Source organism: Lutjanus erythropterus, chromosome 24, assembly GCF_056507025.1.
Source record: "Lutjanus erythropterus isolate fLutEry1 chromosome 24, fLutEry1.hap2, whole genome shotgun sequence".
Lineage (NCBI taxonomy): Eukaryota > Metazoa > Chordata > Actinopteri > Lutjaniformes > Lutjanidae > Lutjanus > Lutjanus erythropterus.
Window position 1 is genome coordinate 5,185,326 of NC_139340.1, and position 17,025 is coordinate 5,202,350.

General features: G+C 39.9%; 1 protein-coding gene across 2 annotated transcripts in view; it reads left to right on the forward strand.

The window, feature by feature from the left end:
- The first annotated feature begins 6,185 nt into the window (after positions 1-6,185).
- LOC146304570 (uncharacterized) overlaps positions 6,186-17,025 on the forward strand; it is a 36,549-nt gene continuing 25,709 nt past the window's right edge. For both annotated transcript variants that reach the window (XM_084713500.1, XM_084713499.1), the window contains exon 1: positions 6,186-7,393. In XM_084713500.1, the coding sequence (XP_084569626.1) occupies positions 6,388-7,393 (1,006 nt within the window). In that variant the 5' untranslated portion in view covers positions 6,186-6,387. The remainder of the gene's footprint in view (positions 7,394-17,025) is intronic.

A 17,025-nucleotide genomic window follows, 5' to 3' on the forward strand; every position in this document is an offset into this window, starting at 1 on the left:
CACACTCCCTCTTTCTTTTTACCTCTTTTTTTCTCTCCCTTGTACACAAATATACTGGTTTACTTGTACTCCACTACATTTGTGTGTTTGTGAGTTTTAATTACTAGTTACTTTTCAGATTATAATTTTTCATATCGTCTCCAAATTGCTTCACCAGGAGTTTTCCTTAATGTGTTGAAAATATTCTCCTACTTCTAAAAGTTGCAATATGTATCATTTGCAGGTACAAAAATCAGTACTGCAGTCCAAATAATGAGTTGGAGCCATGGACTATTTATTGAATAAGTTGAAATCATATTTAATATAAGAGATGCAGTAAAAATGCCAGAAATTCAAACAGTAATTGCTGCAGATTTTGACTAAAAATAAATGTAATGCTTTTTTGGGTTTTGGACTGTTGTGATGGTGATTTTCTTACATTTTGATGGATTAATTGAGAACATGACCTGCAGTTTAATAAATAATAAAAGCACAAAGGCTGGAAACAGGGGGAACAGCTCGCCTCGCTCTGTCCAACGATAACAAAATCTGCCTGCCAGCGTCTGTAGGTAGAGGATTTCAGGAAATAATCATTTTTAAAAAGTAGCAGAAAACAACCTGAGGGCTTCCTCCCAAAATAAATTCAGCGTGTTCAGATGATGCACGTTCATGGGGGCTGCTGAAAGGCGTCGTGGGAAATTTAAGGAATCAGTAAAAGACAGCAAAAGTCACAAACTGATGATATCTGGCTGGTTAAGGAGAGCATATTTTCTTTAAGTAGACATCACATTCCCATTGGAGCTTTAAACGTGCAGCTGTAGTGTTGGAATGTTCTGTGTTGTGTATAGCTGCATGCATATGTATGTATGTATGTGTGAGTGTGTGTGCAGGGAAAGCACCAGGTGCCGTCACAAGCCGACATCCACTAACTCACTGAAGCATAATGCTGCGGTGTGTTTACTTGCCCCACTCGTGGCCCTTTGCAGGTCAGAGCAGCTGTCAGCTGATAGTGATGAAAAGTGGAGGGAACACAGAGGGGGGGTTAACATGTATGTGGGAGAGTCTGCAGGGCATTAACGGTGATATATTGATGAGTGTGTTGAACATGAACGCACCATCCGGGAAGATCTGTGTGTTTTGTCTCAGTGGGATAGTTTGGATTATTTGAAGTGGGGTTGTATGAGGTACTTAGCCAAAGTGAGAGCACATAGATTAAGGAAACATGTTAAGTTGAAATATTCAGGAACGTTTCATATTAATTAGAGTTCAAACTAATGCCGAATGTTAGCTGAATGAGTAAGTGTCTGTTTATGAGTTGTAAGAAATCATTAATAATCTTTTAGAAGGCGTAGATGTTCATAATGGTTAAATTGAGAAAAATGTTAATGGAGTCTGGCAGGCAGACGATGTCAAGCTTGCCTTGTGCTCCTGAAGCATTCCTGCAGCCTGCCTGAGCTTCCTGGAGTTTTGGAGGGAGGGAGGTGGGGAGACAACTTTCTTCAACCACAGATATTACATTAAATAGGATTTCAACTTGTTTGATATAAAGTCTGTGACTCCAACTCACTATTTGGACTGCTGTGCTTATTTTTGGATGCACAAGAGTTACATATTGCTCCTTTAAGCAATAAACACATTGCATGAATGGTCAGCAGTAATTTTAGCCACTTAGAAAAAAATAATGTTAGTATTTTTACACTATGTTTAGTATATTTTCCCCATCAGACAGCCTTTTATATAAGCCAAATATCACTCTCTTTAAAGCCACCAAACTCCATTGGCAAAAACACAAATTTTATCTTGCAGAACACAGAAGTTGCTGGTTTGCCACAGCCTTGACTAGTTAATTTGATTGTGTTATTGTGTTACTTTGGTGGTTTAAATGATTACTTTGGATTCAACAAAGTGCACATTAACACAAACACAAACTACTGTAACAGATTGATACTGAGGTGTTCTGCAAGGTAAAATTTGTGGTTTTGCTAATGGAGTCTGGTTATTTTTGAGAGAGCGATATTTTGGCTTTTTTAACAGTAGTTTCCCATTGAAAAAGGGTGTCTGACAGCAAATACTCTAAATGTAGTGTGCATGTAAATGGATGTTGTTGTTTTTTTAAGTGGTAAAATATGTTTCTGTTGCTTATCCTATCCAAAGCAGTACATTGTTTAGCTTACTACACTGTTTTAATGTTCAAAGTCCAGATATCTGAAAAGTTCAATGTTTAGTTTGCATGTTCTCTATCAGGTGATGAGAGAGAATATGATTTTTTATGTAAGAAATATCAGCATTTTTCTGAAGAAATTCATTAACTTAGCAATTTCAGATGCACATGTTTTTATTCTTCTGCAGTGAAGAGGGAAAGAAAGAAACCTCATGGCACAATCACCGTAGACGAAAAGAGAGAAAGAAACCAAACCAAACAGGAAGTCTAGTTTTTCCCAAAACACAGTCTCTGTAATTGCTTTTGGTAATTACTTCAAGACTGAGACGTATGAGCTTTTGTTTGATTATCTGTCAGCATGAAAAACTGCTTTCTTTTGTACAGTTTTCATTTACATGCTCTGTTTGTATATGAATACATAGATCCCCTGGCTGTCAGAATATATCGAAGGCTCAGTGTTTCCAGATTTGGCCTGTTTTTGTCTGACTACATCCACATTTTTTTTTAGTAGAGCAGATCAGTTAAGATAATTTTCAACAGGGTTTCGTGCAGTTTTGTCCCAGATTTTGCCCTCATGCATCCAAAACATTACTGTGTTTGTTGCTGCAGGAACACACTGTTCTTCATGTTCCAACCTTTTTCCTGCAGTGACACTTTTTCTGTTATTGAGTAATCTGACAATCTCTGACTAAATCACGTTTTATTCAGTGCATAACAGTAACAGAACAACTGCTGAGCTCTACAATTTAACACAAATAATGAACACAAAAAGCTGCAGGAAGTTTGTATTAAATGAGTAAATGAATGAATGTTGCATTAGAGATGAGTTTTTAATTAATTAACCAGAGGTTCAGGTCTTCACTACTAACTAAGTTCACTAAGTTAATATCTGAAATAATCTAAATTTTAAAAACAAGCAATGTCATTTAGTTTTCTTTGCAGAAATTAAAGAAATAAAGCTGAGATTGATAGCTTATGAGTTATAAACAGAGACTTTACTCTTTCTGCAAAAATTCTGCATTAATTTGAAGTCTAATACACCTGAGACGGACAAACAATAACACAAGTTTGAAAGGAGGAGACTGCAGCTGCAACTTAGCATCAATCTATGATGACACATTATAGTCATTTAAGATTTATTACAGGAAATATGTGACATATTTCTCCTTCAATTGTGCATGCAAAGCGTAAAACATCCATCCAAGCAGTTTGATCAAGTGAATCTTGAGTCGTTAAACTTTTTAAGAGGCTTTGAGGAACAACTGATGCACTGACTAGCATCATTCTTCTTCTTTGTAGACCTCAGAGCCAAAACACTTCATCTATGACAGCTGGCTTTCACACACTCCCCAAATCTTCCAGTCTGAAGAATAAGCTCTTATTTTCACTCTGACAGGATGCATTTAGCACATATGCTGACAGCAGTAGCCGCGTTGTATGAATGCACAAATTATCAAAATGCAGCAGTTTCCAAACCTCCAAATGTCATGCGGCGTGGGTGTGGGAGGTCTGAGGGCTGGAATGTGTAACAGCTGGATGTCCTAGCTTGGCAGATGAGACGGGTAGCTGGATGATGGGGGCACACAGGGCCATGTGGAGGAGGAGGCGGCGGCGGTGGCGGCGGCAGCCTGGGACAAGAGGGTTATGTCGGTGGGGGGATCCATCTGTGAGAACCTGGAAGTGGTACATTTTCCGAGGATTTTCTCCGATGAGGCAATGGAGTCGGTCCCCCGGGAGCGGAGCTTAAGACATCGATCCAATCAGATACGCCCTCCTCCCCGGCTGCCTCGCCGTCTCAGCTGCTGCCTATCAGTCATCCCTCACACTCCGGCTGCTGTAAATCACAATGTATACACAAACTACCAGAAAGTTAAATCGCACATAACATCACTTGTCACTGAATTGCACCGACATGTCAATGTTATCACATCATAAAACATGTTTTTTTTTTTAAGCTAAATAATTAGTGTTCTGCAGCAGGTTCCCTCAGTGTGCCATGTGCACTTGTTCACTCTCTCAGGTACGTTTTAGTTCCCTGAATATGTAAAAGTTATCAGTATTTCACAAGCCGTATATGCAAAGATGAGAGAGAAGTCCTTGTGAAGGACACTTTTTCAAAGAAAAGGCTTATCAAAGGTTCTAAGGGTAACATTAAAAACCTTTTTACATCCAAAGAACCCTATCTGGCAGAAATAGTTCCATAAACATGGTTGAGATCCTTGCTTGTATCAAGGGTTCCTTGTACCATATAGAATAGAAAAGGTTTCTCAGTAGAACCACCTGTGTGGGCTCTAGATGGAACCCTTGGAATATATAAAGGTTTTTGGTAGAATCCCGTTGGTGGGTTCTTGTTGTACCCTCTTGCCCCCTGAGAAAGTAGAAAGGTTCTGGATACAACCGCCCAGAGAAAGTTCTGGTTTGAACCAATAAACCAAAGAATGGTTCTCAGTAGAAACTCTCATAGAGGGTTCTGGATGACACCTTTCACAGATGGTTTTTGCTATAACCCTTTGTTATAGGTTCTAGGTTGAACTCCCTGGTTGAATCTGTACAAAAGGTTCTACAAAGAACCAAAAATGATTCTGCAATGGGTACAAGCTGTAGAAGCCTTATAAGTTCTAGTTAGTAAGACCTTTATTTCTAAGAGTATATAATACTCAGGATTTTGTGAATTTCCCACACTGTCATTTGTGTTGTGGTTTTATTCCAGAATGAAACCATTAAGACAAAAGCCACATTTCTTGCATGTTAGTCATTCTGTAGTTGAAAGAAGAGCTGCTGAAAAGCAGTGGTGAGTTGGAAAATAAGGATATAAAAGTAGAGGTCTGTTTTCTGAGTTGTACCTCAAACTTTAGAAATTTATGATTGTCATAAAATGAGCTGACAATGAGAAGCGCTACTTAAAATAGGCTTGACTGATTTAGTGAAGTATAGTAAATATAAAGCTGCAGGCAACAACCAGTTAGCATTGCTTATCCTGCATTCATTTGAGGTCGGAAGAATGTGAAAAACAAGTTCCTGAGTGGGAAAATTCACAGGAATACCCCTTCAAGTCGGAACAAAAACTTGGAAAGCTGATGAAAATTTTGACGCATGAGTTGCAGAGTTGTTTTCTGTGAAAATTGTGTATGCAAAAACATGGTGAGCAAAAGTAAATGTTTGGCTGATAACTTTTTATTATTTAATGTATTGCTTATCAGTTTTGTAGGTGAAGCACCTACTGCAATATCACCACGACTGCCAGATGCAACCAGCTGAGATTTGTAAAGTTCCACCTACGTTAACATGATCTCCACATACGTTGTAACGAGCTGAAACACAATTTCAAACTGAAGCAGTTGTCAATCAACTGTGCCTCCTAGTGGCCTGTTAAAACAGAGCAATCAAAAAAAAAAGAATTACTGCCTCAGAAAAATGAGAAACTTTCTTTAAATAATGACTCAGTATCTCAAAATATTGACTTATCCTAAACATGCCTTTGCCCTAACCCTACCTTAATTATTATTTTGAGACACTAACTAAAAAAAGTCTCATTATAATGACTCACAACATCTTTTTTTTCATCACATTGGCAAAAATGAGCCTCCATACTTGTGTATCACTGCTGCCTTTCTTCAATAAAAACCTACAGTTAACTTCTTACTGTTTCTTGAATACTTCTTGGTGACCGAGCAGGCTGCTGTTCAGCTTTTTGCCCTTCTGAACTTGATGTTCTTGACCATTTCGATACGCGTGACCACTTGGAATTTAGACATTGAGCACCATGTGAACTAAACCTGTTTATTATGGCCTGTATATATTTAAAAACTACATATTTTACTGAGGTTATTTCTGTGCAGGACGGGTGTGTCATTGTGGTAACACGCACGCTTGCATGCTTTTTCTTCATGCTGAAGAAAAGGTCTTAGGGGACCCACTCATCAACTCACACAGAGGAGGAGTTTTGGTGTGTGTTGGGGCAACTCTGAGTAACCAATGACTTCCATCAGCGGTGTAGCAGGCCTGCCTCCACACCGGGGTCTCCCCCTGCAGCAGCCATGCACTGTGAGATCCAGAGGGAGGGTCTCTGAGTGTGAGGAGAGTTTTTATGTCTCTGTTTTCACTCATTGGATGCTCAGTGGCCCTTGAACAGCTTGGATTTAACTGTTGACCGGCTGGCTAACAGGTGGCGTTCGTGGGGAAACAGTGAGAGCACTGTGTGGAGTGCAGGCTGACACACTCGGAGGACTGTTGCAGGAGCCGGCAGCATGTTGATGATCCGGTCGTGGTTGCTGTTCCTGGTTCTCTGTGTTGGGAACCTGGAGGCCTGGTTTTGGCTCTTACATGAGGAACCAGCCACAGAGGCCCCAACTGAGATGGGAACCACAGGTGCCACCACGCACACAGGGACCACAGGTGCCACAGGTGCCACAGGTGCCACCGTGACAGCAGGGGCCACAGGTGCCACCACACCCACAGGGACCACAGGTGCCACAGGTGCCACCATGACAACAGGGGCGGCCACGAAAGCCAACGCCACAAAGAAGAAGGAGGAGGTGGAGGATGATGACTTATCCGGGGTTGGGGAGGAAATCATCAACATGGCCACAGGAATCCGTAAGTTTGTCGAGGCGTGGGACACAACCCCGACCGCCAGGACTACTAACGGAGGCCTGACAGAGAAGGTGGAGAGCGCTAACCCTAACGCAACGGGTAATACAAACGAGTTCAGAGGGGAGAGGGTGGAGGAGGGGTCTGTGGTTGGGGTAGGGAATGTGTCAGGGTCACATGTCTTGAAAGGTGAAACCGGGATTATAGGTGATGTTTCTAAAATCAATAAGACTGTTGAAGGTGTTTTGGATTCCATGCTAACCCCCCCTGATAGTCGCATCAATGGTTCTGACCCACCTTGTCTCCCCGCACCTTCTGATTGGTCCATTTGTTCTGGCAAGCGGCCCAAATTTTTCACGCTGCCCAACTTTTTCAACCACACATCTGTGGAGGAGGTGGGGGCGGTCCTACAGGAGTGGGCGTGGCTTGCGAGGGAAGGGTGTCACCACAGCGCAGAGTGGTTCCTCTGCCTCCTCCTGGCGCCCAGGTGCCCTTCCCCCGCCACGCCCCCGCGCCTGCCCTGTCGCAGCTTCTGCCAGGTGCTGCAGGACAGCTGCTGGGCGTCTCTGGAAAACGGGCGTCTCCCGGTGGAGTGTCACCTCCTGCCTGAAAGAGCGCATGAGCCCGGGCGTGCTGCGTGCGTGTCAGTTAGTAACTGGAAAGGTAACCCCGGCAAGTTAGAATGTATCCTGTGTGGAGATACATTTTGAACCTGATGTCACGTCACTTGTTGTCGATGCTTAAGCGTTAGTCTGTGTGTGTTTGTGCGGTGTTTGTTTTGGTAACACACGTGTCCAAGTACTTTATTGCTGTTTTGGGTATATTTACCCGCATAATTATTGATTTTGCATGTTTTAGCCATTTTAAATGCACTCGCAAGTACTTTACAGCTTTAAATGCAGAGATGGAAAGTAAGAAAGTACAAATACTTTGTTACTGTACTATTTTTCAGGCATCTGTGCCTCACTTTTACTCCCTGTATTTTAAAACAAATATCTGAAGTTTATTGCCCATACATTTTCAGATCAGTCTTGTTTCAGACAACAATGGAGCCAAAAGACGTAACAAGAATGAAAATTTCAAACAAAATGAAAACAACGCAAAAGATGTAGCAAGAATAACAAGGCGAAAATTACATAAGAATAGAAATAGTTCCTGTTTGACACTGTTACGGGCTAATTTTGGTGTACAAACACTTTTAGATTGAGGTGTGTTATGCTCGTAGCAGCAAATGTAGTCTGGAGCTTCTCGCCCTTTAAACCCAAATATTTGAGCCACTTTATCAGAATTTATTCGGCTCTTGAGCATTTATAAAACTTCTCTTGTAGTAGGACTCCCCACCAAGAGTTCCCCTTAAAGTCATCCATCACAATGAACAACATGTTTGCTTTTATTGCTGCCAAAGTTACATTTTTGTTGCATTTGTAGGTGCAGAGTGATTTGAATGGCATACAACAATAAGTCAACATGCAGAAATAAAAGTAGACGTGATGACTGCTGTGATATATGCTGTGACTCAGGCATGTTTCAAGTCTCTGCAAGTTGAATTTCCAAAATACATTGACATGAATGGATGCATTGAACCCAGAGATGCCTGGAAGGTGGGAAATGGTTGCCAATATTGTTAAATGTCACAATCTGAACAACAAATGTGTTAAAACATGCAAAACCAGCGGTGTGGTCATTGCAGTCACTGTTGCTACTGTTGTGGTGTCACTTTGTGTCCACTGCACGCGTCCAGAGGAGGTTGTTTTAGCACGAAACGCATGACGCAACACGCGAGTTCACGTCACTGTCCCAGGCTGCATGCCACCTTCATGTGATTGTCTTGTCAGCTGCACGGTGCAGAACTCCATCTGCAAAAGCGCCATTTTTTTGTGATGAGTCAGCAATGGTCAGCAACAGCAACGTTACAGGTTCTTTGAAAGTAGTAGACTTTTCTTGGTTACAAGGTTTGAACAAAGGTTGAGAATACCAAACTAAATTAAAAAAAAAATACACTAAATATTCTGATTATGTGCACCCAAGTCCATTCTGGCTGCTTCAAACACGTATAAGCACTTAAAGGGTTAGTTCATATTTTTTGAAGTAAGGTTATATGAGGTATTTATCCATAAACAGTGTATTACCAACAGTAGATGGCGGTCAACAGGCCCCCAGTTTGAAGAAGCAGCAGGAGTATAGGTATAGGAAGCTACACAATGAACTGCTTAACAAAAAAATCAGTATCATTGAAATGTATGTTGTATTTAGAATGTTTTTACTGCTTTACCTTGCAGTAAGACAACCTTTTTCAAAAGGTAACCGCTAATTTTTAAGCCAAATACCACTCTGTCTCACTCAACCAAACTCCACTGGAAAAAAAATCCATAATTAATTTGAATTTTACCTTGAAGAACACTAGAGTGGCTTCTTTATTGCTACCTTGATTGGTTAGGTTGTATGTTATTGTCCAACTTTTGTGTTTCAAAAGGTTAGTTTGGATTCACCAAATTCACAGAATAGGTGGGTTGAAACCTCAGGTGTTTTGTCAGTTAAAATGGAATATTTTTACCAATAGAGTTTGGTGGCTTTGCAGAGAGCAATGTTTGGCTTATATTACAGTGGTTTCCCAACGGAAAAGGCTGTCTGATGGCAAACTAAACCTTTTCTGATGGGAAAACTCCGGTATATAAGCCAAATATTGCTCTGCAAACATACCAGACTCCATTGGTAAAAACAATTTATCAAATTACTGATTTTCCTTTTGGAGTTTGGTTGCTTTGGAGAGAGTGATGCTTGACTCACATAATGGTGGTTTCCTGCTGGGAAAGACGGCTTCTTTGTTAGTTTGTGTTATTATGTGACTTTAGTGAAGTGGAAAACAAGCAACTCCCGTGTTCTGCAAGGTAAAATGAGTGTTAATACCAAAGGAGTCCGGTTGAGCAAGACAGAGCAATATTTGGCTTATATAACAGCTTTATATAAAATCTGAACTATCCCTTTAAGAAAAGCATTATAAATACATATAATACACATAGTTCAAAAGCCTGTCCCCCAGTATAAACCCTTAAGACAGGAAATGCTCCAGAGGCCCCATGTCCAGCCTTTCAGTGGTTTCATAAATTGTGCAGTATGGAGTCTTCGTCGGGGGGATTGTTGCTGTATAGACTCTACTCTCAGGGGTTTACAGTATGACCTTTGCTCCATAAAAACCATCCTTATCATATGCTTTCCCACAGGAATATTTAACGTAAATGTTCCAGGTTTAAGTGGCAGATAGTCTTGTTATTTTCCATATGCCACAAGTAGCCCTCTTGTTTGGATAACCTTTAAACTCAGACATAAACCGTACTTGAAGCTAAAATTTGGAAAGCTGTAAAACACAGATAAGTGTGGTGAATGAGACGACCCCGGAGCTGACTCTTAAACTGACACTTTTTACGAATATGCTGCTGCATGTGCAGCACAGGATATGAAACATCAGTGTTCTTGTCGTTAGACTGTTTTTATTGGGTGGGAATTCCCATACACCTGCATTGGCTTCCTCATTCCTTTGCCCCCACCAGGGGAGAAATGGGACGTTTAGTGTTTTGTCAGTTCATTATTTTTCAGTAGACTATGTAGTTGTGTATTTTCCGTATAATTGTGATTGGCTGAGGTCCTAAATGACCCATCCTAAATCACTCCATGATCCAATAACAGTTGAACAAGCTTGGTACCTGGCAGAACCTTGGTCAGCTTCCTCTTTCAGTTGCCTGTATGCAAAATTTGTTTTCCCAGGATGGTGAAGTCATGACCACCCCTACTCCGACTTTGATTGGCTAGTACTCATTGCCCTTGTTGGTTTTGGGTTGTTAGGGTTGGGTAGATTTAGGGATGAGAGGGCAAGAATATCTGGCTAAGCCAATCAGAGGCAGAGTAGAATGGTATCAAAATACTAGTTAAATATGCAAGTAATATACATCTATTGTTTGCTATCTAATTACCTAGCGTAGACATTAGCTAACTTAATATGTGACTATAGATCACTACACTACATCAATCGTTAGCTAACTAGTTTGAACCTCATGTTAGCTCCAAGACGTGCTGTTCACGACTTCTGTGATGTAATTACAAGTTCCATTTGAATGTAGCATATTTACTATAACATTAGCTATCAGATGTAATCAGGTAGCTAGTAATTGATGTAAATTAGCTAGCTAGTTAGCTTGTGTTAGCTAACTTAAGATGTGATATGTAGACATATGTCACTTTTACAGGTCCCAAAGCACCATTTTTTAACATCTTAAAAATCATCTTTTCTTTTCAACATAGATGAGTCTATCATGCAGGATATCTAAGTACACAAAAGAGGAAAGTTGGTACCAAGTTTGCTCGAAAATTATTAAAAAGGGGGGTGGGGGGTTGTAGGAGGATGAGAGGAAGAGTCAGTTGTAATATTTGCCTTCATGCTCATTATCATCATAATCATTCAGTCTGGGCTGGACATGAGAATTGATTGTTTCATACATGCAGCATACGTCTGCTGAAGCAATAATCACTCTATTTCTCCCATCACATCCTACTCTTGCATGCCGGTCACGCATTTCTGTCCTGGGTTATCTACTTGACATCATGTTTCACAATTTTTGATCAGCTGGCGTGGAATTTTGTGTGGATTTAGAGGCGAGTGGTGTCATGGCTTCCAGAGTCACAGCGAGAGAAACAATCGGCCCATCTGTGGCAGGGAGGATGGGCTGCGGATGGCATTTATGATAGCGGCTGTGGGTGGGAAAATGGTCCGCTCCGATGAAAGAGTGTGGCGATTGTGTGCTCGGTTTGGGAGAGAGGGCAACGGTGTCGTGGTAAGTAACAAGAGAGCCTTGTGACTTGGATGAGACGGGGCGGCTCAGAGTCTGCCAGAGGTCGGAGGGCACAGTCAGTCGCCCACCCTCACACACCAGTAACACTTGATGGGTGGTAATCAAGTGCTCAGCCGACCATTAAGGGATGAGCAGAGACAGAGACAGTGAGACAAAGTGTAAGAGAGACTTTTATGTCAGCAGGAAATTGCCCACTCTGTGAGCAAGAGTCCGTGCACTTTATTCTTCAAAAACAGCATATTGGGGCAATTTACAATTACATATCATTAATTAGAGTCCTTCCTGTTTGCCAGGAATCAGCTTTTTTCAGTTAGTGGTGAGCTCTTGCAGCCATAGCGACATCAGCAAAGATGGAAAACAGCATGAGGAAAACAAAAAGCAAAGCGTAAAAGGAACATTCAATTCGATTTCCAGTCAGTTTACTAGTCATTAGATTTTTGCTTGTTTGGATAATGTTAGATGAGGAGATTGATACCATTTTCACATGTGTGATAAATATGTTACTGCCGTGTAGCTTAGCATAGCATGGGGGCAGGAAACAGAGGGAAACAGCTTTTCCCATTCAAAGAAAATGAAATCTGGCTTCCACCCCCTCTAAAGCTCACTAGTTAACGTTTGTTTAGTCTGTACAAAAACTAACATGTAAAAACATCAGTTTGTGGTTTTCAAAGTAGACTTCCTTCCTAAGTACATTACTACAGCACTGATTTAATGTTTCTGCCATAATTTTCTTCAATTTCTTTGTCTTCTACTCAAAAAATGTCCTATTTAATCTTTTTTTTTTTAAACTTTTTAACTTCACTGTTTGTTGTGCAGTCTTCCTATATTTCCAAAATTCTTAACAAAATGAAATCATGGCAGCCGTTTTCCATACAGTAAGAAACTTACTTAGTTTAAATATCCTTAAACTAATTGCATGTGCACTAATATTAACTAGGATTAGAGCTTGAGATCTTTGCCCAGGACCCAACAGGACCTGACAAGTGTGGGTTAGGTTGGGCCTTATTTCTCGCAGGTTCACATTGGGTTCAGGCTGTATTATTTATTTATTTATTTATTTATTTATTCATTTATTTAATTATCTATTTATTTCATTTTTCTCCCAATGTAGTCCTTGCTAACTCCAATTAACCCTTTCTGCCAGAAAGCCCTAAAGGCTGGATTGCTTGGTGCTACTCTGGTGATTTCACTCACAGACTGTGTTTTTTCTAGATAGGACATTTAATGTATATATCACACTGTACAGCCCTAGAATGGTACGGTTTCCATCCCGCCCATTCTAGTTGACTTTTTGCTGTGGAGTTTGACCCACGCTAAAGACTAAAAATCATATTTCTCAGCCTCTGCTGCTTTCAATTTTGACTATTCTTTTTTAATCTGTCTCTTGTGCATCCCGTGACTACATGAAAATGCAGTACTGTATTAAATTGCTGGAGTGGATTGAACAAAATTATTGGTCCCTATCAGTTACATCAGCTGCAAAGAGAACAAATGATCAAGATAGCTAGCAGGAAGAATGTGAAGGTGCAGATAGAAATGGTAGATAGAACCAGCAGTGCCTCAAAGACAAGAAAAATAGTTTTGTCCCATGTTTGAAAAAAATTAATCTAAAAAATGTTTAAAAAGGAGATAAAGTGAAATATGCACACATTGCTCTAGCTGCTGATAATTTATACCTGTTGCATCTCACATTTCTCCACACTGCCTGAATTCTTCACACAGTGACAACATTTATTCTGGACTGCAGCCAAGAAACCAGACTATGTCAGATCTTGATGCTCTAAGAATCCAGCTGATGTCTTCTGAACTCAAAGAATCGCTCATGGAGCCCCCCATCAGTCAACTTTAATTTACCCTCAGCTCTCGGCTTATTCAAACATGGATTAAGGTCTGACTGGGGAGCAGCTGTCACAGCCTCTGTTTGAAGTGTCAAGTGATGCCACACAGCCTGTTGGTTCTGTCCCAAGAGGGCAGAACTGCAGCTGGGGGTGTTAATGGTTGAACCCACTGGTTTAATTGGCAGTCGGGGTCACTTGTTGGTTGTGTGAATTGAATGTCTAACATCACTTAAAGAGGCAATGCAGACTCAGAGGCTAAACATGCTTTTTCAACTTGTTTTAGACTGGTTTGCATGAACAAAGATGAATTTAATCCAAGATTAGTTCTATCCAGAGTTTTAAATGAGTAAATTTAGATTCAAAATTAAATAGAGAAGTTTATCAATGTAAAATTAGTTTAATTAGTATGGAGATTATTGCTCACCCAAATTAAGATACACAAATCAATAAAAGTAATTAAATTTGAGTTGTGTTGGGACCTAGTGAGCATAAAAGAGATTTTGTTTGCTAACTAAAAATGTAACAAATCGTTACATTGTTTGCTTGCTAGCTAAAAGGTTAAAAGAAAAGTTATATATGGCAAGCTAGCTAACAGATTATCAAAATCTTATCTGCTATCTGCTAGCTAAAAGATGAACAAAATGTTACCCTGTTTGCTAGCTAGCTAAAAAGTTAAAGGAAAAGATATATTATGTTACCTAGCTAAAAAGTTGACAAAATGTTTGTTAGGTAAATCGATTTTAAAAAGTCAGTTACCTCTTCAAGTGTAAGTTCAAAGGTAATACTCAATCAAAGTTTAAAGTGGAGCTCAAAGAACTGGTGCAGCAGAATTGTATTTCATCTTCGAGTAAAGAATAAATTAAATGGTAAATTAATTGGTGCAACATAATTTAAAGTTAAACTATGACTTAATCTGGTTTAAATATTAATCCTTGTTGGTGCAACCCAGCCTTAAGGTTGAGAAGCTGACTGTTTGAACTGTACAAATACCTTAGATTCCTTATAGTGTATCATTGGACAATTAGATCAGCTTGTTATTGCAGTGTTCACTTTTCCAAATAAGGACTGCAGCTTTCAGACGGAGGTAAAATAAGATCTGGTTAAGGCATACTTTGATAATGGTATAATGTGCCTTAACATTTTGCGTGCAACAAACTAAAAGTACCAAACTAAAAGACTGACGTCATGAGAAGTCATGAGATGTTTTGTGAGTAATTACAGACAAGGAGTGACTTGGTTTTGACTGTCTACATATGGGCATGTCAGGTTGCAATGGTCTGGAAAGTGGAGTTAAATTCTAGTTTCTTTAATTGAAGGTTTTTATGACTAGTCTTCCTCCAAAAACACCATCATTGCAACACTGATGCTAATAGCAATACAATGCAATAAGCAAATCTGGTGCCACTTGCATGTTTCTGACAGTGTTTTGTGAGATGACATGCACTTTGCTCTTTGCACATCATATACAGTATGAGCAGGAAAACTCACAGCTGCAGCCTTTTGCAAGGTTTTTTAAAAGGAAGATCTGCTTGCACAGATGTGGAGCTGCCAGTTTGGAGATAAAATGTCAGTTTGGCAGTGCAGTATGAGGCTTGAGAGCCACATAAAAGGTCATCCAGCAAAATAAATACCATAATTTTCTTTGCTTCTAGCTTTGTTTTATTGCTGTGTAGATGGAGTTACATCCAGTTGCAGGAGTCTTCTGCAATATTTAATCAAGTTTGTGATTTTTAAAATTCTGACACTTTAATGCAATGAATGCATTCATGCATTCTGCATTTTTAAGACATTTTTAATGTGCTACATTTTCATGATAAAACCCTTACTTGCTTGCCCTGACAGTTTGTTGTGTGCCTGTGCAGGTATTTACATGCATTCTGTGTCCTGGAGATTACTTTTATATGCAACTAATGTACAACAGTAAGTCAGTTTTGTAAGAAACACAAGCTGGAAAAAAGCAAAAAAGTCAGACAGATACATTGTTCTGAGTCTTCACCTCCTTTCAACAATTATACTGGATTTTTTAGGCCAATACAGACTAAAAGGCATGCAAAATCTGGCCATAAAAGGAAAATTAAAGTATTTTTTCCCCATTTTTTAATGAACACAATACGGAACTGTTGGTAATTATCATAATTTGGTAAGTTGCATTTGTAAAATATTCACTGAACTCAACAAATTCCATTTGTTTTCCTCTAAAATGTCAGATGTTGCAGAGATCACTGGCACTATTTAAGTGTGGTAAAAGATTGTGGTCTGCATGTTGACTTTATTAACTTTTAACTGGAACCAGGATCTCTCTTAACCCTAACAAAAATGCTTTTGTTGTCCAAACCTAACATGCTTGTAGGACTCAATCAAATCCCAGTCTCCGTGACCAAACATCCACCCTGACCACCTCCATATGACTCATCAATATAGTGCTTTATTCACTTGATGAAAACATCACCTGTCAGCTTAAGACAAGAGGAAATGAAATGCCTTTTTTAGATCTCAAACCCAGTCATATTGTGCATCTATTTAAGAATATGCCAAAAAACAAAATTAATTTCTTAATATTTTTATATCTAAATCCAAAACATACATATACTCTTGTAGGTAGGCTTGAACCATCTGTCAATCAATCTTCAACTTTTAGTTGCACAGAGTTAAGATTAATTAGTTAGCTAGCTATGAACAGCCTGGTGCATCAGGTTATGACACGGTCAGTTTTCAATATTCAAATCAAATTGCTAATAATCTAAATGTGCATTCATGCATAAAAAGAACAGATATCTGAACAAACGATTAATAAACCTTGAAACATTATATTCCGCTAAACAATTTAGAGCTAAACATATTTGGTATTTTGAGCCCAAAGTACCCCTGCTGTTTCTCAGCCCCCAGGGAAACTGTTTTTGTTGCCCCTGGGGAGGAACTTTACACTCCTAAACCTCTGGAGGAGTTCATTCGTCACACAATGACATTTCAGCCTGTTTTAACTGGCATGTCGTGTCTGTGCAGGCTTCTGGGACTGAGCCTGTCTGTGCACTTCATCCTATTAGAGTCCCTCATGGTCCACTTTCCCATGGACATCTGACACGCATTTCCTTCCTTCCTTCCTCTGCCTCCGTCTGTCCATCTGTCCGTCTCTTGTCTTTTCTCTTTGCACAGTCAAACAGGCATTGAATTTCTCTGCGGTGAAATGTTGGAAAACACAAGCATGGCACAAGAGTAATCCTCTGTAACAGACTCCATGAGGTCATTTTTTCGTTTGCAGACGATGCCTTCAGGGCCGTGAAACATTGCTGGATGTTGTTCTTCCATACAATGGCTGCTGTTAGCGTGAAGAAAGGGAGGAGACAGAAGCAGGCGCCTGGGTTAACATGTTTCAGAGACGAAGTTCACATATATGGGTGTTGTACTAGCTTCCATCTGTCCGCTGGAGAACGGCCAAGTTAAAGAAACAGCTGATCGCTCACATGGAGTAAGATTTTAAATGTCATCCTTCCCACTGCAGGACATTCAGTAACAGCAAAGACTCTCAGGAACAAGAACAATGTCCACCAGCTACAATTACAATTCCACATGTTTTTCCCATTTCTTTATCAGAGTTACAATCTCAGTCTCAGGC